Genomic DNA, 25,312 nt, shown 5'->3' with positions numbered 1-25,312 from the left:
TTTGGAACGCCCATGGGTTCTCCTCTCTCATCAGTGATTAGCAGATCTAGTTTTACAAGATCTTGAGAATAAATCATTACAATTGTTAAAATTCACACCCCCGATTTACTTTAGATATGTTGACGACATTGTATTGACTGTTCCATTGACTTTAATTGACCACACACTTATGATTTTTAATTCTTATCATAATAGACTCCAATTCACTCTGGAAACTGACAATAACAATAAAATAAACTTTTTAGATTTGACATTAATTTTAGAAAACAACAAGATAATTACTGATTGGTATCACAAGCCGACATTCTCGGGGAGATATTTACATTTCTTGTCTCAGCATCCATTTTGTCAAAAGCGGGGAACTATATACGGTCTACTGGATAGAACAATTTTATTGTCACATCCACGATTTCATTATAAGAATCTCGTTACCGTTGTCAACATACTTTTAGAGAACTGTTATCCGCTTGTGACTTGATCTTTAATACTATTAACCAACGTCTAGTAATTTTATTTAAAAAATTAAAAAATACCACAATTAACGGTAACAATAATAATAATAATAATAGTGAAAAAACGTCTTTTTTCACTATACCGTTTTTACCCGGTTTGACGGAACAATTTAGAAATATTATTAGGAACATGAATTTTAAATAATCTTTTTTTAATTTTAATAAATTAAATAAATATATACGAGTACATAAAGATACTATTTCTAAAATGAATAATACCAACATAGTTAAATGTTTCACATTATATCATGTCACATTTTAAGATCAGAAATTAAGTTTCTATATAAAAAGTTGTGTTTTAGCACTTGATAAGGGCCGAAACCCATGGCCGAAACGTCGTGAATATTAAATAAAGATTATTAAATAGCCAGAGTTGGTTGATTAAATTACTACCATTTTTAATTATCATCTGGTGACTTCAGAGATTTTTACATCTTGAATAATACCAACGTTGTTTACAAAATTAATTGTTCAAACTGCGACGCTTCTTACGTGAGCCAGACTAATAGAAGACTGACCACAAGAATTTCTGAACATAAGAAACACATAGTTAAAAATATTAATACTAAATCAGTAATAACGGACCACCGCGTTAATTTTAATCATGAATTTGATTGGAAGAACATTAATATTTTAGATAAAGAAATATATTACGGAAAAAGATCACTATCAGAAATGATATACATAAAAAGACAAAATAATAGTCTCAATCTACAGACTAATACTGAAAATCTATCTGATATTTATATCGAAGCTATAGAGAGACTACCTAAATTCTAAGATTAAATAACAAATACAAAATGATTATAATTGTTTGTAATTTTTCGTTTCCAACTGAGCTTCAGTTTCCTCTGAGCCGTTCTACTGACATGAGGATTACACTAGCGTCACTTTTGTTACTGTTACAATTAAAATATTGTCACATCATAAATATATGTAAGTTTTTATTAGCATTTTTTTATACCATGTGTTAGATTATTGTTTTATAACGCACTTGATTTTGGATATTATAATTAGTGAGGTGTAATGAGAAAATTATTTTAATTTATAGGATGCGATTAATATTTTATATTTTAACACCTGCCAACCTCGTAGTCAAAAAACTAGAGAGGATCGCTTCTCACAGTAACGTAAATGTGATGGCTCAGTGAGAGTCATATTAATGTTAATCTTACGACGTTTTATTTCGTTTACTGATGTAACCGCGTTTAAATATGTTTATTAGACGTTTATACGTTAAAAATATTTAGACTTTGGTGATTTTAATTTTGCTTTTTGTACTGCGCTGAAGAAGATCCGAAAAATTGGATCGAAACGTTCGCTTACTCATTTCTTTTAACTTTCGAGTTTATTTTTATAATTTTAGATTAATTTAAACTTTATTGTTTATATCAGTACATATTGATTAAATGTAATAAACTAGTTTTTATAACCGTGATATTATTTCTGCTCTTATTAGCTTTTTATATGTGTAATATCTTAGTAGTAGTAGTAGATGGGTAGTGAGTGGTTCCATAACTTGGCCCCCGACGGCACCTAGATTTAGCGAGATCCATTGTGTCTCCTCACTCTTGTCTTTAAACTGAGTGATGTGTACTCAGCCCAGAGTTCTCCACTAGGCTTATGAGTTCCACCACCCTTGTTTTGTCTAATTCTTGGGATTTAAGAAAACTTTGTCCCCAGATCCTGAATCTCTTTCTAGCCAGAGCCGGACATTGGTACAGAATATAGATGCTGTCCTCTTTTTCCTCCTTGCATAGTCGACACTCCTTCCTGTCTGCGAGTCTGATATTGAATAGGTGGGCTTTGAGTATTGGTGAATGTCCTGTCAGCAGTCCTATCCCCATCCTCAATTTCTGCCTATTCAATGTGAGCAGTTCCTTGGTTCTGTTACCATTTATGTCTTTCATCAGGAATTTGGCCTGTCGGCAGGATTTCAGATTATCCCACCTGGCCTTATGTTGTTTGTCTATACTGTCCCTGATGAAGTTCTTGCCCATCGTAAAGGGCACTCCCACCTCCCGACTATCTGGTGCTTTGCTAGCCCCTTCTCTAGCCAGTGAGTCTGCTATTTCGTTTCCCGGTATGCCCTGATGCCCGGGCACCCAGACTAACGTTACTTTATTTGTTCCACACAGCTCCTCCAGCGCCAGCATGCAGTCCCATACCAAGCAAGACTCGGTGGTCGCACCCGCCAACGCCAGAAGGGCCGCCTTACTGTCTGTGCAGATATATATTTTTCTGCAATTTGTTTCCTTGGTTAGGTTCAGTTCGGCACATCTGAGGATGGCGAGCATCTCTGCCATAAAGACCGTGCAGTCGCCTCCCATTGGAATACTCTCCCTATGGTTTTCCCCAGGTCCATATACTCCTGCTCCAAAGCAATTGTTTATGCCTGATCCGTCCGTGAATCACATGTCCACCTTTGTGTCCATGATTCCGCCCGGTTTCAGCCACTCGTTTCTATCAGGTATCCATAATTTAAAGTGTTTTACCAGTTGATACTTTCTTGTAGTTCTGTCTTGTATTCCCTCAATAGGGTACTTTTGGAGAAGACCAAGCCTGGTGTGTCCCAGTCCTGTGTTTCTCCATTCACCCTGACATTTCAGGCAGTATGCCGTGGTATTGGCTGATTTTATCACGGCCAAGCCTATTGGCGTAACACTGAGTGCTATTTCAAGCGCCTCTGTGGGTGTGGTTCTCATGGCCCCTACTGCAGCCCTTAGGTAGTTACCTTGCAGGCTTCTAAGTAGTTTCTCTACCTCCCCTTTATTTATTCTCATCCACCAGACGACTGACGCGTATAGCAGCCGTGGTAGCAAGACTGCCCTGTACAGCCACAAAGCTGCACTAGCGCTGATGCCCCACGACTTGCTCATTGTCCTTCTGCACATCCACATGGATGCATAGAACTTTTTCCTTTGCTCTATGAGATGTTTTCCCCAGCTAAGCTTAGGATCTAGAAACAGTTCCAAGTATTTCACCGAGTCTGTAAACGTTATTTCCTTTCCCCAGAGTTTTAACGTCTCTATGGGTTCAGGTTTATATTTTCTGGTGAAGACCATAATATTTGTCTTGCTCGGATTAACCGTTAAACATCTGTTTTCACACCAGTTTTGCACAATCCTTAAGGTATCCTTTGCTTGGTCCCTTAGTGTGTTGAGAAATGGTCTTCTAACCACTATGGCCACGTCATCAGCATAGCCAAAGGTCGAGAAACCTTTTCTCTGTAGCTCCTTTAGCAGGTCGTCTATCACTAGACACCACAACAGAGGAGATAAGACTCCCCCCTGTGGGCAGTTTCTCGTTGGTTTTCCTCTGATGGAGATGTCTTGGCACTCCACCGTCAAGCATCTGTCCACTAGCATGTTTCCTATCCAGTCCACCAGTGGTTCTTGTACTCTATGTCTGATCAGTGCCTCCCCTACCACCTCGTGTGAAGTGCTATCGAAAGCGCCCTCGATGTCCAGGAAGATTCCGATCGCATAGCCCTTTGCCTTCAGCTGACTCTCAACTTTGCCTATCAGGTGATGTAGAGCGGTTTCGGTAGACCTGCCCTCCCTGTAGGCATACTGAGAGTCGGCTAGAGGTTGTTGTATTAGAGAGTTGGACTTGAGAAATCTGTCCACCAGTCTCTCTAAGGTCTTCAATACAAAGGACATAAGGCTAATTGGTCTATAGTCCTTTGCCCTGACGTGACCGTTCTTGCCAGGTTTAGGTATAAAAACCACCTTGGTTTCTCTCCACTTCTGGGGGACATGTCTAAGGGCAATACTTGCCCTGTAGATTTTTGTCATTGGGCCTAACAAGCTGCTCAGCCCTTTCTGCAGCAGGATCGGGTATATTCCATCAGGTCCTGGAGCCTTTAAAGGCTCGAAGGAACCGACCGCCCATTCCACTGCTTGTGGATAGACCACCTTAGCTGCCAGTCTCCATGCCCTTGATTTGTGCACGGTCATGGGTCTCTGCCTGTTGTTGTTGTCTGCTGAGTCCTCCCTAAAGCTTGGGAAATGGATTTCCATAAGGTGCCGTAGGGTTTCCTCCGCAGTTTCTGTGTACCCTCCATTGAGAAGCTTAAGGCAGCCCCATTGTGTTTGGTTTTCCTTGCAGAGTATTCTACTCAGTCTAGATGCTTCAGAAGCACTCTCTATACTTGAGCAAAAACTTCTCCATCCTTTCCTTTTAGCTTTTACTATGGCCTTTTTGTAAATTCTCTGAGATTTCCTGTACTCCTCCCAGGATCTCGGTGTATTTACATTTCTAGCCCTATTAAAGAGTCTTCTCCCCTCAGCCCTTAGCTTAGCCAGCTCTTTACTCCACCATGGTGCTTTGGCTGAAGGATTCTTTGACTCTAATGGGCAGTTCATTTCATATGAGTATTTAATGGCATCATTCAAGTAGTCTGCCGCTGTTTCCAAATTTTCTTTGGTGTGGAATCTAGTGGGTGCTTCCTTGAGTCGACTCCTAAGGTCTTCCTCGTACCCCCTCCAATTTGTTTTCCTAGGATTTCTCTTCCATAACCCTTGGCTCTGTACTTGCTCCATAGTAAAACGGACCTGCCTGTGGTCTGATCCTGAGGGCTCATCAGAGACCCTCCATCCCCTCAACAGGTCCAGTATTCCGCCTGAGCATATGGTTATATCTATCACTTCCTGTCTTCTAGAGTCCAGGAAGGTAGGTTCTGTTCCTCTATTCAGGATGTGTAGCTCCATACCTACCACAAAGTTGAATAGGCTCTCATCCCTGGGATTTATGTCGGTGCTCCCCCACACCAAGTGGTGCGAGTTGGCATCGCATCCCAGGAGTATTTCTAGCCCTTTCTGCCTTGCATAAGTCGTGAGTTTAATCATGTTTTCGTGTGGGGGCAGGTTTTCCGAAACGTAGGGCATGTACACTGACCCTATAATTAGATCCCTGGCTATTCCACCGGTCGTCTTTATTTTCAGTCTGATGGCAACAAAGTCACCATCGCTAAATTGTGGCAGTAGACAGGCGTCTATTCCTTTCGCTATAATGCACGCTTTCGGTCGGTCCGTGTTTCCGGCCCAGAATAGTTTTCCATAGCTGCCAAGTCCTTTTATGTGTCCCTTGATGATCCATGGTTCCTGTATTAAAAATATATATTTACTTGTGTGCATCACAGCTGCGCACCTGGCTAGTACAGCCGAGGCGCTTTTGCTGTGATGCAAGTTAATCTGCGTAAAGTGAATCCGGTCCGCCATATTTATGCTGACGGTGATTTCTCCTTTGCGCCTTCCTTACTGCTTTCTCCAGCAGGCAACCTGATCGTTGCCTGCCCAAGTCCACAGTAGGGTTTAAAATTGAGAGCTTTTAACGCCCTCAAAGCCCCATCCCCAACAAGGGCAGCGAAGTGGGTGCTCGTGGCGTCCCTGCTTTCGCTACCCTTCGCGATCACCCAGTCCGGTGACTGGATGCCTACGTTCTGCCTGTCAAGTAGCTCCAACGCTTCCTTGACAGGTATTGTGGGATCCTCAACGTGCACTACGATTCGATGTCTCTTAGGGAGCTCATCGATCCGCAGTGCACGCAGCTCGATCCCATTGATCTTGATTTCTGAGGTTAGGCTTCTAAGCCACTCCTCAGTTTCCCTGTTCGTGCAGTTAAAGACAACTGCCCCATCCCTATCCGAGGTGCCTCTGAAAGTAGGCGCTTTGGTACCCCTTGCTAAGCAAAGGATACGCCTCCTGACCGTTTCTTTCAGAAGCGATGCCTCGTCTTTTTCCAGTCTTTTGTCAGGGTAAGCCAAGGGAACCAGGGCAACCCTCACAAGACCGGAGGTCAATTGGGCAAAAGTTCTTTAATCAGTTATGACTTTCGGCCTTTTGCCCAACTGAGTGTTACTGGCAGGATTGGGTGTGCTATGCTCCGATCTGAGTCGCTTTACCGCCCCAGAAGAAGCTCGCTCCCCCGTCCTGGGAGTAACTGTCGAAACAGATGTCAGTTCCGAGGTGGGCTTTGCAGCTTCCCCCTTCGCCTCCATCTGCTTCTGTTTTTTATAGCGTCGCCTTGCCGCTCCGCTCTAACGAACCCTAGCGATTGGTGGCTGGGCCTTATTTGGCTCCGCCCCCGAATTGCTCGGGCTTTCTCCTCCAGGTCGTTCGTCACCTAAGGTGGCCACGCCCTGCAGGACTTCCGAAAAGTTTTCATTTTGATTTTGACTTGTACTCATATTTGATCCCACGAGTACCGCGGCCGCGCGGTATCACCTGGGCAGAGCCGCGAATGCCCAGGGCTTGGCTCGATACTCTCGAAGGTCGCCCGGTATCCGAGAGGCACCGTTAGTGACGTAACTCCCCTTACGCCATGCAGCCCTCAGCACGGTTGCACACACTTTAGCTTGGGGAGGTTCCGCTTTGTCCGGCGCACACGGTTGCCATCTCCTGAGCGAGCGGTTCCCGCACGCCCCCTCAAGCCCCTCCACCCGCCCCAGCAGCCGGACGAGCCAAGGGGGCCCAGGCTAGTCGGTCATACCCCTGAACGGGTGATATCCTTCCGCCCCGGACCCCCCCCCCCCCACCCTATCAGCCGCGGGACTTCGTCAAAGTGGGAACCCATCGGGGGGATGTAATATCTTATAATTTACTAAAAATATTTTCAGAATATACTATAAGATATTTTCAGTATGTACTGAGAAGCAAACTAGTGAGACATAGGAACTTTCTTAGTATATACTTGATATCGTAGTACATATTTCGAATATTCTTAGAATATACTAAATATACTTTAACGATATTCTCAGAACATTTTCCTAATCTACATGTGCTGTGTGGGGAGGAAGGAGTGAACGGTAAAAAAAGAAAAGAAAGAAGTGGTAGCTTAGAAAGTATAGAGAATTTATTGAAAAGAAAAAGGGAGCTGGAGGAAAATAGCACAGAAAGGAGGGCGTAAAGGCTTTTAAAAAAAAATAATAAAATAGTGAGATCACCAGAGAAAGGAAGGGATGAGGAAAGGGAGATAAAGAGACTAATTCAAGATATGTGGCAAGAAGTGAAAGAGATGATGGGGAAATTAAATGAGGAAATAAAAAAGCAGGAGGAGAGGATAAGAGGAGAGATGGAGGAGCTAAGAAGAGACTACAGAGAGCAAATGGAGAGAAGAGAAAGAGTTAAAAGAGAATATAGAAGGAATGAAGAGGAGAGTGGAAGGGCTGGAGAAAAAGATGGCGAATTGGAGGGAGGGTAAGAAAGAGGAGAAGGGACCCATAGAAAAAGAAATGGAAAAAAGAGTAGGGGATATGGAAAGGAGGTTAGAGATAATGGAAAAAGAGAAAAGGAGGAAGAACAGTCATAAAAGGATTGGAAGTTAAGAGAAAAGAAGAGAGGGGGCAGAGAAATTGCTGGAGAAGATAGAGGCGAAGGTAAGAATAATGAAAATAAGGAAAATAGGAAAGGACAGAAAGAAAGAAAGGGAGATAGTGATGATAGAATTGGAGAAAGAGGAACAAAAATGGAAGGTGATGGAGAAGAAAAAGAAGCTAAGAGGTAGAAAAAAGAGGATCAATGCGGATCTAACGTGGAAATCATAAAACACATTATGAGTTGACAGTTTATTTGCAATTCGAAACGCCATACTAAGATATAAATAGATAAGAAAAACTGTAATTTCGTATTCATTTCTCGTTTTTCATATAAAATTGGAGTTTCTTGGGATCGTTGATATATATTGCAATCTTGAAGAAGGATTTTTAATTCTGTCAAATTAATGCAACAAAAGACTAGAAATATGAAAATCGTAATTTTGTTACTAATATAGACAGTCGAGGGATCCTTTAATTTTGCACGATTAGTTAGTAACTCTTATTTTCATTGCTTTGAAGAGAACGTTTTTTTATCATGTCGGCGGATGCAGTTTTTAAATCGTAAGCTAAACCTAAATAAACAAAGAAGTCGATAAATGCTGTGGTAAAATTCAACCCATAATTTTCAAATTCCGCTGTTTTGTAATCCCAAGGGAAAATATAATGATAATTGTGCCAGCCTTCGTCAAGAGCCATGATAGAAACTGCAATATTGTCGGTAGAGCTGATTGATCTATATAATATAATAATAACACTTGTTACACAAAAAAACAAAAGTGGTATGTCCGAGAGACCCCCCTACTCCTTGATTTGTTGGTTCTCTGAATCAAAATCCGAGGTCCGTTTAACTCCATCAGATCCCAATTTTTTATAACCTCAAAATATATGAAATTTCGGGGTAAATTCGACTTTATATGGAAAAATCAACTCTCGGCTGAAATTTAATGGAAACGTTATGCCGATGATATATATTGGTGTATTGAACTATCATACCTATTTATACTATGAGATACTTTGCATACCTTCTTGAAATACGAGATCACAGCAAGAAGGAAGCTATATTTACTGTAAATAGTGCACTCTTTACTTAGATGCGATGAATAAAAATGGACCATCGATTGTCTTCGTGCCGTAAAAAACACAATAATCTTGTGTTTATGTTTACTTATTTTTCCGATCTATAAGAAGTTGAATACTTCTTGCATCCATTACATGATGAAGTCATGTTCGGATAGAAACTACCCAGGTAGCAAAATGACATTATTTTGACGTTTTTTTGGTGACATTAGTTTGCTACTTGAGTACTGAATCTGCTGACATGATGAACAGTACGGGCGATGACAACTGCTCTAAAAAAGGATAAAAATATGGCCAGAAAGGAACACAATGAAACCTGGATCCATGAAGATAATCAAGGAATCGTTGATTGACAAATCAAAAGTTTTACTTCCGCCTCTCCATATAAAACTTGGTTTAATGAAGCAATACGTAAATGTTTTAAACAAAGAAGGTGATTGTTTTCGCTACATAGGACAAACGTTTCCTAACGTCTCTGACGCTAAATTGAAGAAAGGAATATTCAACGGCCCTCAGATTCATACATAGTTAAAAGATGGGGTCTTTGCTACAAAAATGAATGATATCGAAAAAGAAGCATGGCTTAATTTCAAAAACGTTGTCGGAAATTTTTTAAGAAATCACAGAAATCCAGATTATAAGGAATTGGTGGGAAAAATGATTGAAAACTTTAAGGAATTAGGATGTCTGATGAATTTGAAGATACATTTCTTGGATTCGCATCTCGATTGGTTCCCAGAAAATCTCGGTGATTATAGCGAAGAGCAAGGAAAACGATTCCATCAAGATATCAGAGAAATGGAATGTCGATATCAAGGAAGGTGGAATGTAAATATGATGGCTGACTATTACTGGACAGTGAAAAGAAATATACTACAAAGAGTGAGAAAGCGAAAAAAACGAATGCCTTTACACAGAACGTTTGAGAGCAAGAGAGCGCGCTACTCACGGTAAAAATAGCTTTCTTCTTGCTGTGATCTCGTATTTCAAGAAGGTATGCAAAATATCTTTAGTATAAATAGGAATGATAGTTCAGTACACCGACATATATCATCGGCATAACGTTTCCATTAAATTTCAGCCAAGAGTTAAATGATTTCTTTATATAAAGTCGAATTTACCCCGAAATTTCATATTTTTTGAGATTATAAAAAACTGGGACTTGATGAAGTTAAACGGATTTGGGTTCAGAGGACCAAAAAACCAAGGCGTAGGGAGTCTAGTATTTCGGACATACCACTTTTGTTTTTTTGTGTGCCTGTGTAATTTTTAAGCACCGATATGATGTGAATTATTATAAATACGATTCACTAATTTTAAATAAATAAATATATATACATATATATTTGTACATAATAAGTCACATATACTGCACAAATGCATACTTATTATATGGTTTTTCACCCCATAAGTGAGCCACAGAATTCACCGCCCAAGTAAAATTTAAATTTAAACCATATCTGCACACGGACATGTGCCATGCATACCAGAAACTCTCATTCCATGCCAACCAAGGTACCAATATTGGTATGATAAAGCAACAGAGTACTACCAAATATGAATACCATCTAAAAAAAAGTATGAATAAAAAAGATAATATCAATATATAAAGTCAAACGAACAATGCTTCATTTGGTCCCGTAAAAATAAGTTATGCCTGTCGTACTTTCTTTGAAAGACCACGAGGGGGTCTTGTTCTATATCACTCATGTCAATCGTAGCACCCTTGATAATGACGTCCGAATGTTTATGAACCATAAGCCATCCGATATGCGAGAAAAAAAATCCTCTACGCGCATTATACGGATCCGCATCAGTGTCAGTGAATTTATGATGCGTTCTATGATCTCTAACCCACACGAAAATGTTATCCTAAAAATTATAGCTTAATAAAATTTGAATACCACAAAAACAGAAATAAAATGTAGAACTCTAAATAATAGCTAACAAAAGTTTACAATACACTTGAACGAGAAGAAAAACATTAACAATAAACTTACTTGGAGAGCAGCAGCATTGAGAATTACAAGAATGAGTCTCAGTGGCCATTTCGCTTTATAAGACCGATGACACCATAATCTATGAGCGCCAGCAGTAATGCCAAAACCCGAAAGAACAGCAATAATATAAACTATAAATTACAAATAATTATTCGATAACATATATGTATTTTATTTTTATTATTGTATTGAATATGTGCAATGTAGTTTAAAATCTTATGGAATAATAACAAATAAATAAAAAAACATACACCAGATAATCGTCCACAGTTTGGCGTAAAAAGCAAACAGATATAATCCGTAAAGGATGGAAAGATGAATATAAGTGAAAATAATCACATTTTTCCAAACAATTTTCATTTCATAATTGACCTTATGTGATTCTTTTGTCAATATTTCGTCATTCACAGTCTCTTTAAATTTCATTACAAAATTTTTCATTATATTAAATGTCAAACTGTAAAAAATTGTGTTTAATAGTAAAAAGTGCAGCTTCTATATAAATTTTGTAATAATAGTCTGCAACACATAATAATTCTTAACATTGTATAATGTTTTATCATATAATTTTTACTCATTAGCATTATAATTCACGATTAAAGTTAATACAATAATAAAGGAGGGAGCGGTCTGAATTTGTGATAAAAAGACAAAAAATTTTTATATACGAGTTTTTTTTGCTTCTCGCGTCACGTCATAACAATATTTGCTTGTATAAAAGTTTCATAATTTATACGTACAAAATAAGATCGCTTCCTCCAAAAAATTGCATAAAGGAATATTAGTGAACTTGCAGAAGTAAGTTTGTAACGGTTCACCTTTCCCGACGCCGCGGATCGGCTCGCCGGTTCCAGGATTCGGGAGGAAGGGGGAAATTCAGACTCGCTTATTCCTTAATATAAAAACAGTGGGTTTATTCAAATAAAAAGAACAACGAAAAGAATGTTTAACAGCAGGCTACAGGTCATCCTACGGGTTTAGCGGATCGCTGGGATACGTAGTGAACGGTGATCGCACGGAGCGTCCGGTGGCGTAAAGCCTGAACAAAGAACTTAAGAGCTACCCGGTATATGTACAAAGCGGGAGGATCGAACGGAGCGTCCGGTGGCGTAAAGCCTGAACAAAGAACTTAAGAGCTACCCGGTATATGTACAAAGCGGGAGGATCGAACGGAGCGTCCGGTGGCGTAAAGCCTGAACAAAGAACTTAAGAGCTACCCGGTATATGTACAAAGCGTGAGGATCGGACGGAGCGTCCGATGTATTTACAAGCTCGGAGGCGTATAGCCTATAACGGTGTCCAGATGGGACTTACAAGTTACCCGGTATACGATACTGGAGATACAACAGGCGGAGGCGCATAGCCTATAGCGGTGTCCTGATGGGACTTACGAATTACCCGGTATACGATGCTGGAGATACAACAGGTGGAGGCGCATAGCCGATAGCGGTGTCCTGATGGGACTTACAATTTACCCGGTATACGATGCTGGAGATACTAGGTACTGGCGTAACGCCTTTATTCAAAACGGGGAGCTGTGAAGCCAACGTACGGCGGCATATAGCCTTATAAGGATGTCCGGAAACCGGGAAACCCAGTATAACGACGAGAAGCCCGTCGCCCGGATGTTAGCAGGATGGACCGGAAACTGGGAAACCCAGTGTAACGACGAGAAACCCGTCGCCCGGCGGATAGCAGGATGGACCGGAAACTGGGAAACCCAGTGTAACGACGAGAAGCCCGTCGCCCGGCGTATTACAGGAGGAGACCGGAAACCGGGAAACCCGGTGTTACAACGAGAAACCCGTTGCCCGATACTAACGGTAGGAACCAGCGACCGAGAAACCCGGCACTTTCACAACGAGAAGCCCGTTGCCTGGTCTGGGAGATTTGGAACGGGACTGGTGCCGGCTCGTCCGCCGAGCCGGCTTATATACCCGTCCGTCGGTCCCCTACTCCGCGTCGAGTCCGTGGCGGGGGTACCGCGCCGGGATCGCGGTGGGGCGCCCCCGGGGTGGGGGCGGCCCGTGTGGAACGATTAGGGGCGCCTTTAGGCGCCAAAGCCTCACGTGGCGGGCGGCTGATCGGCCCGCGAGGCGTTAGTAACGGCTGCGCCGTTACAAGTTTAAAAGTCTAATAAAAAAGATCTCGATTGTGGAATATTTCATTTACATGTGTATGTGCGAAATGACATTTAGGAATAAAACAGAGCAGAAAATTAATTGCGCGATGTCGCGATAGAGAAAACTGCAATCGTGCAGTTAGACAAGAACAGATAGTCATATTATCTTCGTCTCTCTCATACATAAAATAATATAACGCAAAACGTCTGCCTTTTTGTCAACATAGAGTTTCCTTCAAGAAAGGCTGAATGAAAAGATTAGTATATTTCTTTATATCCATGCATATATGTATGTATGTATGTATATATGTATGCGTATGTATGCGTAGAAAATGTTTATAAAGAAATATATATATACAGGGTAGGCCATTTTAATCTTTCCACTAAAATTTCTCAAAATCCAAAAATTTAAGACAAAAATGTTTCAGATAAAAGTTGTATGGTTTCAAGGGGAACATGAGATGATGTCATTGATTTGACCTTGAATAGCCATTTGAAGGTTACGTGAAGGTCAACTTCAATTTCTTAAATGGAACACTATATTTTTTCTTGCATACTTTTGTAGCTGACTTCGAGATCTTTCCAAAACACTACAATAAAATATTTTTTCATGAAGTATTTTTCGAGTTATTAAGGCTGCAAATTTGCAGTATTTTGACATAAAATACAAAATATCTTGGGAAATATTCATTTTTCGATTATCATACCTTAATACTTTTATGCACAGAATAATGAGACGAATCAATTGGTGTAAAGAAAACACATAGTTGTCTTAAAGAAAAATTATCTAACTGCTTATTGCAATTTTCATATTTTTTTTTAAAGGTAACTATGTGTTTTCTTTACATCAACTGATTTATCTCATTATTCTGTGCATAAAAGTATTAAGGTATGATAATCGAAAAATGAATATTTCCCAAGATATTTTGTATTTTATGTCAAAATACTGCAAATTTGCAGCCTTAATAACTCGAAAAATACTTCATGAAAAAATATTTTATTGTAGTGTTTTGAAAAGATCTCGAAGTCAGCTACAAAAGTATGCAAGAAAAAATATAGTGTTCCATTTAAGAAATTAAAGTTGACCTTTACGTAACCTTCAAATGGCTATTCAAGGTCAAATCAATGACACCATCTCATGTCCCCCTTGAAACCATACAACTTTTATCTGAAACATTTTTGTCTTAAATTTTTGGATTTTGAGAAATTTTAGTGGAAAGATTAAAATGGCCTACCCTGTATATCTACATACCTATCGATTTATTTAGCTATCTGCCTATCTATCGAACTATCTATCGATCTACTTATCGATCAACCTATCTATCTATTTATCTATCTATTGATCTATCTGTCTCTCTGTGTTCCTGTTTCTATCTCTCTGGCTCTTCTCTCTTTTCTACATTGCATTCTCTTATACATGTATACGTATATATAATTTTTTAAAAATAATCTGCATTACATAAATAAAAATAATTAAATTTATAATCTAAAAATATAATAATTTTAAACAAAGAAGGGCTATAAGAGCTATTAAACATAATACAGTGTCAAATGTTATTAATAAAATTCATTTAAACTAAATAATAAATACATAAGAAATAAACATTTATGCGAACGTTTCGGCTGACATTTTAAGCCTTCTTCAGCGCAATGCAAATATTTTAATTATAAATTGAATTGTAATATTAAACATTAAATTTAAAGTGTAAGACAGGCAATAAGAGCCAATGGCGGAAGACAGTGCGTTATCCCAACGATTAAATCCCAACGAAATTAAATTTTTTTGTTAGAATTAAATATCTATGCACAAGGCACCAAATTTTACTTGGTCACGGCCAAGATTTAAAATATGAAATAATCTCATTTTTGAAATTTAATTTCAATAATCTTTTAACCCCCCTACAGAAATAAATAAATAAAATGCAAAAGAAAATAATAGATCCGAAAGTCGCTGAATCGGGAATTAAACCCGATTATTTCATATTTTAAATCTTGGCCGTGACCAAGTAAAATTTGGTGCCTTGTGCATAGATATTTAATTCTAACAAAAAAATTTAGTTTTGTTGGGATAACGCACTGTCTGCCGCGATTGGCTCTTATTGCCTGTCTTACACTTTAAATTTATATTTATATTACAAAGCCGTGTTTAAACTCTTAACTTAAACATTAAAGACGGTAATTAACAATGTTAAAATAATAAATATATAAAGTCAGTTTTTTGTCTTTTTATATATGTTGCTAAACAAGTCATCGTGTATGACAACCACCATTACTGATACATACTGAGTTTGAGCGACCGTACCATGCAATCACTTATGAGTATGGACTTCCTGATTTACTGGTCAAGAGAGATATCTTGATTGTATCCTCATAATGAAATGTTGTTAAACATTAAATTAAGATCTAAATAAATAATATCCGATTATTCATTATACCCTGTATATACGTACATACATTATAATACATACATATATATTGTATATATGTATATATAAATGTATGTATGTATATATGTATGTATTTATAAGGTGTCCTGCAACTGATGTCCACAGTGAAACATATTTGTATTCTTGAGATCATTCTAAAAATAAACATGATTTTGAAATTTTCAAGATTTTCTCCATCTATACATTTTTTGATATTCTAATGATACCCCCCTCATTCTTATTCAAAATTTATGGGGTTCAATTTTTATAAAATTTTTTTACATAAATAAATATATATATATATATAATTTTGAAAAATAACAATTTCTGAAAAATAAAGCAGTTACTTGCTTATTTTAAATAGTTATTAACAATAGAAATATTATAGTAGTATTAAATAGTCGTTACAATAGTACAATAGTAGTAATAATAGTTATAAAGTTGCAGTAGTAACAAAAAAAGATGTTTCATGCCAAAGACGATCCATTCGTCTGCTAGTTGCTTTTAAAATATCTTCTCCCAAAACGATTTGCATGTGCGTTTTCGTTATTTAAAAAAAGGTATTTTATATCAGAGATGATATATTCGTCTGCTAGTTGCTTTTAAAAATATCTTCTCCCAGAACGATTTGCATGTGCGCTTTGGAAAAAGATATTTTATATCAGAGACGATATATTTGCCTGCTAATTGTTTCTAAAATATCTTCTCTCAAAACGATTTGCATGTGCGTTCTGGTTATTTAAACAAAGATATTTTGTACCAGAGACGATATATTTGTCTGCTAGTTGCTTCTAAAAATATCTTCTTTCAGAACAATTTGCATGTGCGTTCTGGTTATTTAAACAAAGATATTTTATTATCGATTTTAAAAAATCGGTGGAATTATTCTTAGATACGATGGATTCTAAAGTTAGTATTCAAAAAGTTTCACCTTTTCCTAAATAATAAAAAATTATCAAATCAATAGTTTTTTGGGTGCGCGTGTCTTAGTTCGATAATTAATGTTCTGCCAATATCGCGAATCGGGAGAGGATATCTTATTGTTAGACGGAATAATTATTAGGTGTTATACAGTATATTGTCTTTTACTCCGTTTATTCGAGTCACACAAAGAATATAAACTCTTTACTTTCCACCGAGGAAAATCGTGTATCGCGAACGCGCGTCAAATTCTATCTGCCTTTCGAGGCCGCGCATTGTCTTGCTTCTCTCCATTGTTCCACGACCTTATTTTTATTTTTAGGTGATTAGCCTATCTATTATTTTGAAGAACTTTCGCTTTTTATTATGTTCAGAAATCGAAATCTACCTTCGTCATGTTAGTCACCTATTTGTTTATTTATTATTTTGTGTCCCCGGTCGCGATATTCTTAACACACGTCGCTTGTAATATATTTTTATTTCGTGTAAATTCTATTTTATATATATTTTAATATGCTTGTGGCATTTATCGCCACAGTTTGTTATATTCTAATACATATTGTTGCAAAAAGACGCCTCAATGCAAATGTCTCGTTTGCTATAATCGGAGAAAAAAAAAACATTTTGTGGCTGCGTTCTCACGCGAATGGGCGATGGAGGGGTCCATTTTATCCTCGATATTTAAAAAAATATTATATAATATTTTTTCATTATCGAGTTACATATAATTATCAATATAATTACTTATCATTCACATATGTGTGTATGAATATATTTACTGAGCATTCACATGTATTTATAAATATATTTACTGAGTGTTCTAAATAAAACGTTACAATTTTTTATTTCTAAAAGTATAATTTTTAGAAAATAATGCTGCAAATAAAAGTTCTAGTATTTTAACGGAGATATACATATTTTGCTGTTACAGAAATGTTTGTAGAAGACAATTTTTAATATCATTAGTCAACTTGATTATTTTATATTGATTAGTCTAAGTATTTATGTAAATTGATTCCTTGTAACATATTCTGCATACAGGGTAAAATCCCAAGGAGAACAAAAAGTCACGATAATGTCAAAATGACGTCAAAATGACGTCAAAATGAAGTCAAATGGCGAAAATCACAATGATGTCAAACAGGGAAAAAAGTGACTATATTTTGACATTATTTTGATCTTCTGTTTTTTATATTCAGTGCATTGAATAAGGGAGAATTCACACCTAGGCAGAAAAGCAGAAAACAGAAAAGCATTAGCCAATTAAAACTCGGACTGGTAGTAAACATAGTACAACAGAAAAATTCTTCGGTTACTATTTACTACCAGCGCAAGTTATAATATATTAGCTTATTAATGCTTTGCTGTTTTCTGCTTTCTGTCTAGGTGTGAATCTCCCTTAAAGCAGTTTCACAAATAGAAGATAAAGAAAAAACAATGTAGAAATAAGTTAAAATTACTTTTTATTATAGTGTCTTTGTTAACTTAAAAATATTTTACATCTAAACATATAAATATTATAAAGAGAAGTCTTTAACTAAAAAAAATTAAATGTAGAAAAGCTCTTCTATAAATTAAAGAAATATTACTTTTTTTAAATAACAAATATTATAACTTTACAAAATTAATATTATTATAGAAATATTATATATAATAATATACTATCCTTTTTAATTGAAGAATAAAAATTTTAAAGACATAACAAAGATAAATATATATATTTTATAGAACAAACTAAAAAATAAAAATAAACCTTATTTAAACTAAGACAAAAAGTGACAAATAAAAAAAAATAGAATTTATGTGTTAAAGTCGGAATACAATTAATCCCCATCAAAAGATCCAATTAGTCTGATCGCTGCATAGAAGTGTTAAACCATCGTTTCATATGGTCTTCAAATATGGAAACCTGCACCTTAGGAAACTTCTTGAAACAAACACTTATAATTAAAAAAAAAAACAATAAAGCAGAAGTAATTTAATATTCTAATCAGCAAACAATAATTTGAAAATAAATTTTAAAAAACAAGATGATATTCACCTTCTATTAGATTTTTTACTTTGGATTTTTGAAAACTGAGCTTGACTCCTCCAGAACCTTTCCAACTAATGAGTTGTGCTACGTTGTTCCTAAGTAAAGTCGACAAAATAGAATAAGTAAAAATAGAGGTTGTTTCTCCCTTTCCTTTTTGTAACAAATAATGGAACTATAACATAAATCCAGTTTAAATATTTAATAAAGATATAAATATTTGAATTAACAGTGGTTAAAATAAGGCACTATAAAAGAAGGTATTCTCACGTCTGCCATTTTCTTTCCAACTAGGAAGAATTTAACTAATCACAATTGAATTTAGAGAAAAATAATTTTGTGATTGGTTAATTTCCTTCTAGTTGGAAAGAAAATGGCGGACGTGAGAATACCTTCTTTTATAGTGCCTTAGTTAAAATACTCACCATTTGACCATATAATACTTTAATATTTAATTGTTCATCAAAGTTTACAAAAGGTTCCTCAGTTTCCAATGGCAAGGAGGGAAATCCTTCAGGCTGATCAAAAGCGTCATTATTGGGGAACAACTCGTTCAAAATTTGAGAAATCTTAATGTGCAGCCAATCTATCTTCGTTGACGATTCTTGCATGTAATTCAGGATTAATCGATCTTGAGGTTTACCTGTCACAAAACCACATTAATCACATGACAGTTTTTAGTAAAATCTATAATATCTATAATAAATATAATATTTAATTCGTAAGAGATTAATTATAATCACAGAATGTGGGAGAGAAATAATCGAATATGATTATACATATAATTAATTTCTTAAATTTAAAGTCTAAAAGTTTCTACATATACAATAGATTATTATTATTGTATATGTAGAAACTTTATACATATATATGATTATACATATAATTAATTTCTTATGATTTAAAAGTCTGAAAGTTTCTACATATACAATAATAATAAATTATTGTATATGTAGAAACTTTCAAACTTTTAAATCATAAGAAATTAATTATATGTATAATCATATTCGATTATTTCTCTCACACATTCTGTGATTATAATTAATCTCTTACGAATAATAAAAATTGTTTTTATTGGCAAGTGATAGTTTTTGGAACCGACTATTTTTATTCAAATTTATTAATTAATATAATGAGAGTTACTAATGTTATTGACAATAATGACTTTTTCATATTATAGACAAATTACTATAAAAGTTCGATTATATAACAGATATAATAAACCTTAAACCTGATTTATGGCTGTCAATACCTAAAGCCGTAAATTGTAAAAAATAAACTAATCATATAGTTAAATGTCAGAAGAATAATCGAATATAAAAATGGATTAAATTTAAGGCTTACAGCATAAATTATTGTATATGTAGAAATAATCACTTGCCAATGAAAACAATTTTTATTATTTTATTATAAAAATAAGAAGACTGTGAACCTATCAATAATAAAATGTTTAATTCAGAATTAATTAATTATTTTTTATCATAATAATAAAATAATCAATAAAAATACTTTCTAAAAACCTTTTTAATGATGTAGATTTGTTTCGAGAATTTTTTTTTATTTATTTGTCTCACACTATCGTAATCAGATTTTGTAAGTATATCTTGAGATTCTGGAGATTGCTCAAAAGTGCCTTTTCAGATAAATCAAAATTGTAAGAAGAATTTAGAGATCTCAAAGTTGATGACATTTCATTGTCAGACAAGTTTTCTTTATTAGTAAATTCTGAAAAATAAAAGTACAAGAACATATAAGGATAGTCTACTACTATTAAATGCTGCAATAAAATTCCAGTAATTAGAAATACAAACCAGATTGTGTAGATTTTTCCTGCAATAATCGACGAACAAGAGTTGTATTTTTCTTAGATGATGTAGATGAAAGATTTGAATTAGCAAAATATTCATTCGTAGACTTAGCTGAATTCTTGGCTTTGCTACTCTCGAATAATTCTTTGAGCTTTGAAGATAGAGTTGAACTAGGTTTTGGAATATTGTGTCTTTTCTTAAGTTTCTTCTTTTTTGATTTTTCAACTGACTCAGAATCTGATGAAAATGTTAGATGTTCAGGCACCTTTATACCACATTAAACCTCTACCATTACGTTGTAATTCAACTTTGCGTGGAGTTTGCAGTAAAGTTTTGTGAGATTTTGGTAAAAAACTATGGAGGGATCGTAGTCCTACAAGAATTATATCAACTTTTCTATGTGCAACACCTCTCATTGCCCATTTCTTCAAAAATTTTAATAGATATTTATCAAAATTCTGTGTTAATTGAATATCATTCTGATCCTGGAGATTAATTACAAATTCTTCATCTGAATCAACATCAGTCTCCACATTTGGCTTAAAACTAACATTGTCTTCATCTAATTCATCATTATTATTGCAAAAGTTGTTTCGATTCTCTTCTGAATGAATTGATAAATTATCACATGAATGTTGATTATGACCTTCTAGTTCAAAAATTTCTAACGCATCATTAACTTGTGTCAAAGTCTGTCTTACTTCTTCGGTCTTAAGACGCTTTTTGACCTCTTTCACAGATGAAGCATGCAGCTTGCGTTTCATATTTTGCTTTACATACAATAAATAAATTTAAGAGAATATATTATATATACCTAAATGTGTATATGTGACAGCATAAAAGTCTGCAAATTTAATAAATAAGATAATATTGCAACAGTACTATATATAATATAAATATGACAGTACAACAAAACACAATATAAAAGTAAAAAAATTTAAAGTAAATAGAAATATTATCACAACATGACAATACAACAATACATATACATATATAAAAAAAGAAATATTATTCAGATGAACATAAATATTCACTCCTCAGCTTTATTTTAACCTCTTTGTTGGATTTTTCTCATGTCAAACTATATGATCATTTTCTTCTATCTTTATAAAGAAAGTGCGTCAGCCGACACATATATATTATTCCAACGCAAGGAGCTTTATTCCATCAACGATGTTAATATACACAAAAGTATGTAAGATCTAACAAATATTATTTTAAAAATCTTAAAAAATAATAAATTTGTACTACACAATTCTCTAATATTTTAACTATAAAACTTTAAAAATCAAGAGGTTAATATTAATTAGCAATTATAAATACCTTTAATGAATTCATTTTCTTCGTGTTTCCAGGCACAATTAAACCGCCAAACAATCACACCACTAATGAAAACAGACCATTCGTCCTCTTCTGGATTTGTTCACGCTTGCTTTGTGCGTAGTACACGTGCACACGTGTCAAAATAAATATGGCAATTGTATGGCGTCACTTTTGATTTCTAAATTTTTTAGCGCCCTCTATATTCATGCAGGCCACAATGACGTCATTTTAACGTCACCGCAGAAAGGCTTGATATAAATTTGACATTTTAAAGTCAAAATGACATTATTTTGACACTATCGTGACTTTTTGTTCTACTTGGGAAGTTAATAATTGAACGGTTTACGAGATATTTTACATAATCTAACATATTTTGATGTAAAAAATAAAAAATATTTCGTAAATAAAATATTTAGTGTTCGATAATACTTTTATGTATAAAATAATTATAGACAAATAAAAAAAGATACACAGTAAAAAAAATATACAATTTGCTACATGCAGCTATATATATTTTTTTGTAAAAACAACATTTTTGTTGTTTATACCAATTGTTTTGTCTAATTATTCTATACATGCAGGAGCGTAGGAGCGTACATAAAAGCAAGACTATTGAAAACTAAATATTTTACGAGATATTTTGTATTTTATATCAAAAATATATCAGATTATGTGAAATATCTCGGAAACTGTTCAATTCTTGGCTACATTTCCTTATATTTTTATGCAGAATATTACAAAAAATCTATTTACATAAACACTTAGAATAATTATATATAAAATAATTAAATTAACTGAATAAATAAGCTTAAAAATTGCCTCTTACAAACATTTCTATGACATCAACTATGCCTCCCTTGAGATATTAAAACTTTTATTTGAAACATTTTTTTCTACAAACATTTTTAGCGATAAAAATTTGTAACGCTTATTGAAAAACCCGGTACATATTTATTACATCTCTATTCTTCCTATATATATTGTATATATATATATATATATATATATATATATATATATATATAAATGTTAGATTATGTAAAATATCTCGTAAACCGTTCAAGTATTGATTTTTACCCTGTATGCAGAATATGTTACAAGGAATCAATTTACATCAATACTTATTATTAGACTAATCAATATCAAATAATCAAGTTGACTAATGATATTGAAAATTGCCTTCTACAAACATTTCTGTAACATCAAAGTATGTATATCTCTGTTGAAATACTGGAACTTTTATTTGCAGCATTATTTTCTAAAAATTATACTTTTAGAAATAAAAAATTGTAACGTATTATTTAGAACACTCAGTAAATATATTTATACACACACATGTGAATGCTCAGTAAATATATTCATACACACACATGTAAATGTTAAGTAATTATATTCATACATACACATGTGAATGATATATATTATATATATATATATATATATATATATATATATTGTATATATAAGAATTGCATATAAATATATAAGCAAAAATAATATATATATATATATATCCTATATATAATATTATTGTGTTCAAACTATGTGATAAAGATAGACACAATTATGTATGTATGTTTTACTGTCATTGACACGCTTAGATAAAAACGCGTGTGCGAGATGATTCAACAGTAAAAATATATTATGTTGTCTAAAAAAATATAATATGTTAAACACAATAAAATTGTTTTTTTTTTACATCCATGTAAATTTTTAATATATGGAAACTGCCGATAATAGCAAAATTAAAATTGTCGGTAATTATCAACATTTTAGTTCCGTTTAGATGAGGGCGCTAACCCGTCGGAGTTCGGCCAACGCTCCGGCATCCGCCGCGTGGTTTAACAGCGTAATGCCGACGTTTCGCAAACGTTGCAGTTTGCATCTCTAGGGCTGAGAGCTCCGATATTGAGCTTTCTTGGGTTGTGATCCTTATATATATATTGAATATGGATTGTTAGTTTTATCTCTCTATAATGATAAAGATTAAAAAGAAGAGAAAAAGAATCAAAAAGATATTAACAAACCATCTTTTTGATAGTGATAGTTTGTTAGTTTCATCTTTCTATAATGATAAAGATTAAAAAGAAGGGAAAAAGAATTAAAAAGATATTAACAAACTATCACTATCAAAAAGAATGTTTGTTAATATCTTTTTAATTCTTTTTCCCTCCTTTTTAATCTTTATCATTATATAGAGAGATGAAACTAACAATCTATATTCAATATATATAAGGATCACAACCCAAGAAAGCTCAATATCGGAGCTCTCAGCCCTGAAGATGCAAACTGCAACGTTTGCGAAATGTCGGCATTACGCTGTTAAACCACACGGCATCCATTCGAAAACCTTCTGCATTGATGATTCCAATAGCCGCGAAAGTCTCAAAACTAGAATTTAAGTCTTATATTCGTCATATTATGCCGTCAATAAGACATCAAAATGATGTCAAAAGACGTCAAAATGACATCAATAAGTCGTCAGAAAATGACGTCTCATAAATGTGACATTTCGACGTCATTTTCGGGTCTTATAGGACCTAACTAGAACGTCTCATTGATCGTTTCGTGACCAAAATTGGCCGTTAGTATGACATCATTTTGTTACTTGGGTATATTTACAATTATATATATTTATGAAAGAAATAGTAGGAAAGTAGTGTAATACAAAAAAATATTAATTTATACATAGTATATACATACATATATAATAATTATTTTCTTGTAACGCTACTATCTTATTATTTCTTTCATAAGTATATAATAAATACAAAAATGACATAATCTTTAAAAACTGATCTTTAAACAAGGTAAAGAAGGCGCCTAGTATGGGTTCACCAGTAGTCAAAATTTATCCATGGTAAACACATGGAGAATCGTACTTACGTAGAATCGTACTACAATAGTTATTTGTGTTACAAATACGAAAAGTTGGCTATTAGTCACGAGTGCGGGTAAACGCACGAGCCGAAGGCGAGTGCGCGTTTACCCGCACGAGTGGACAATAGCCAACTTCCGTACGAGCAACACATTGTATTTTGTATTACACGTGCATGCAAAGTGGCACTTTTCGTAAGCGATTTCTGTACGCAAAATAACGATTTGCCAACATCTACCTACAAAATATTCCATACGTTATATTCAAAGTCTTATCTCACGGAAAAACCGTGGGCAATAACTTATTGCCTACGAGTATCAAGCCTTGTTCAAGTAATGCTCCTCGTGCGGAAAAGAAACGCGATTGGCGTACTATCGAGAAAAATAAAATATATAATGTGCGCTATCGGGACTATGTTTAATTTTCTTGTGTGTTATCGGGATGCGTATTAAAGGGATGTGGGCTATCGGGAATTATTTTTAATTTGACGTGTGCTATCAGGCTGTGCGCTATCGCACCATGTGCTAACGAATCCCGCGCAACATAATGACATACAAATACAATTATATTACTTATATTACTTATTTTGACTTACATTACTTATATGTGACATACATGGTGCGTTCACAAAGTTTTAAGACTGATTTTTTTCCTGAGTAGAGGAAGGCGCGCAGACCGGTTCCACCGACAGGGTAAAGTAGTTGGGGGTGTCAGCTAACCGACCGTTCAGCGGCAATTACCTCCAAGACGCTGGAGTAAGCAGATCGCTAGTGGCGTGAGTGCGTGTCAGTGACCCCTGTGGAAAACTCGGAGAGTCGAAAGTGCAGCGTTATTTGGAGCAGCGTTATTCGATAAAGTTCTGTGCGAAACTGAACAAAACCGCTACAGAGACTTT

The 25,312-nt window shown here is 35.0% G+C and overlaps 2 protein-coding genes across 3 annotated transcripts in view; both read right to left on the bottom strand.

Moving 5' to 3' along the window:
* Nucleotides 1-2,089: 2,089 nt before the first annotated feature.
* Nucleotides 2,090-2,842, bottom strand: LOC146722923 (uncharacterized). Its single transcript, XM_085483529.1, has one exon. The coding sequence runs from the start codon at nt 2,840-2,842 to the stop codon at nt 2,090-2,092; it is 753 nt and encodes a 250-aa protein (XP_085339655.1).
* Nucleotides 2,843-8,111: 5,269 nt separating this feature from the next.
* LOC114932388 (acyl-CoA Delta-9 desaturase-like) overlaps nt 8,112-25,312 on the bottom strand; it is a 29,158-nt gene continuing 11,957 nt past the window's right edge. For both annotated transcript variants that reach the window (XM_085483521.1, XM_085483519.1), the window contains 5 exons: nt 11,159-11,364; nt 10,908-11,038; nt 10,574-10,779; nt 10,293-10,475; nt 8,112-8,563 (listed from right to left, as the gene is read on the bottom strand). In XM_085483521.1, coding sequence (XP_085339647.1) covers nt 8,320-8,563; nt 10,293-10,475; nt 10,574-10,779; nt 10,908-11,038; nt 11,159-11,348 — 954 coding nt within the window. In that variant the 5' untranslated portion in view covers nt 11,349-11,364 and the 3' untranslated portion in view covers nt 8,112-8,319. The remainder of the gene's footprint in view (nt 8,564-10,292; nt 10,476-10,573; nt 10,780-10,907; nt 11,039-11,158; nt 11,365-25,312) is intronic.

This window comes from Nylanderia fulva, unplaced genomic scaffold, assembly GCF_048542155.1.
Source record: "Nylanderia fulva isolate GAGA-0341 unplaced genomic scaffold, ASM4854215v1 Scaffold254, whole genome shotgun sequence".
NCBI lineage: Eukaryota > Metazoa > Arthropoda > Insecta > Hymenoptera > Formicidae > Nylanderia > Nylanderia fulva.
This window is presented reverse-complemented; position numbering and strand designations above follow the sequence as displayed.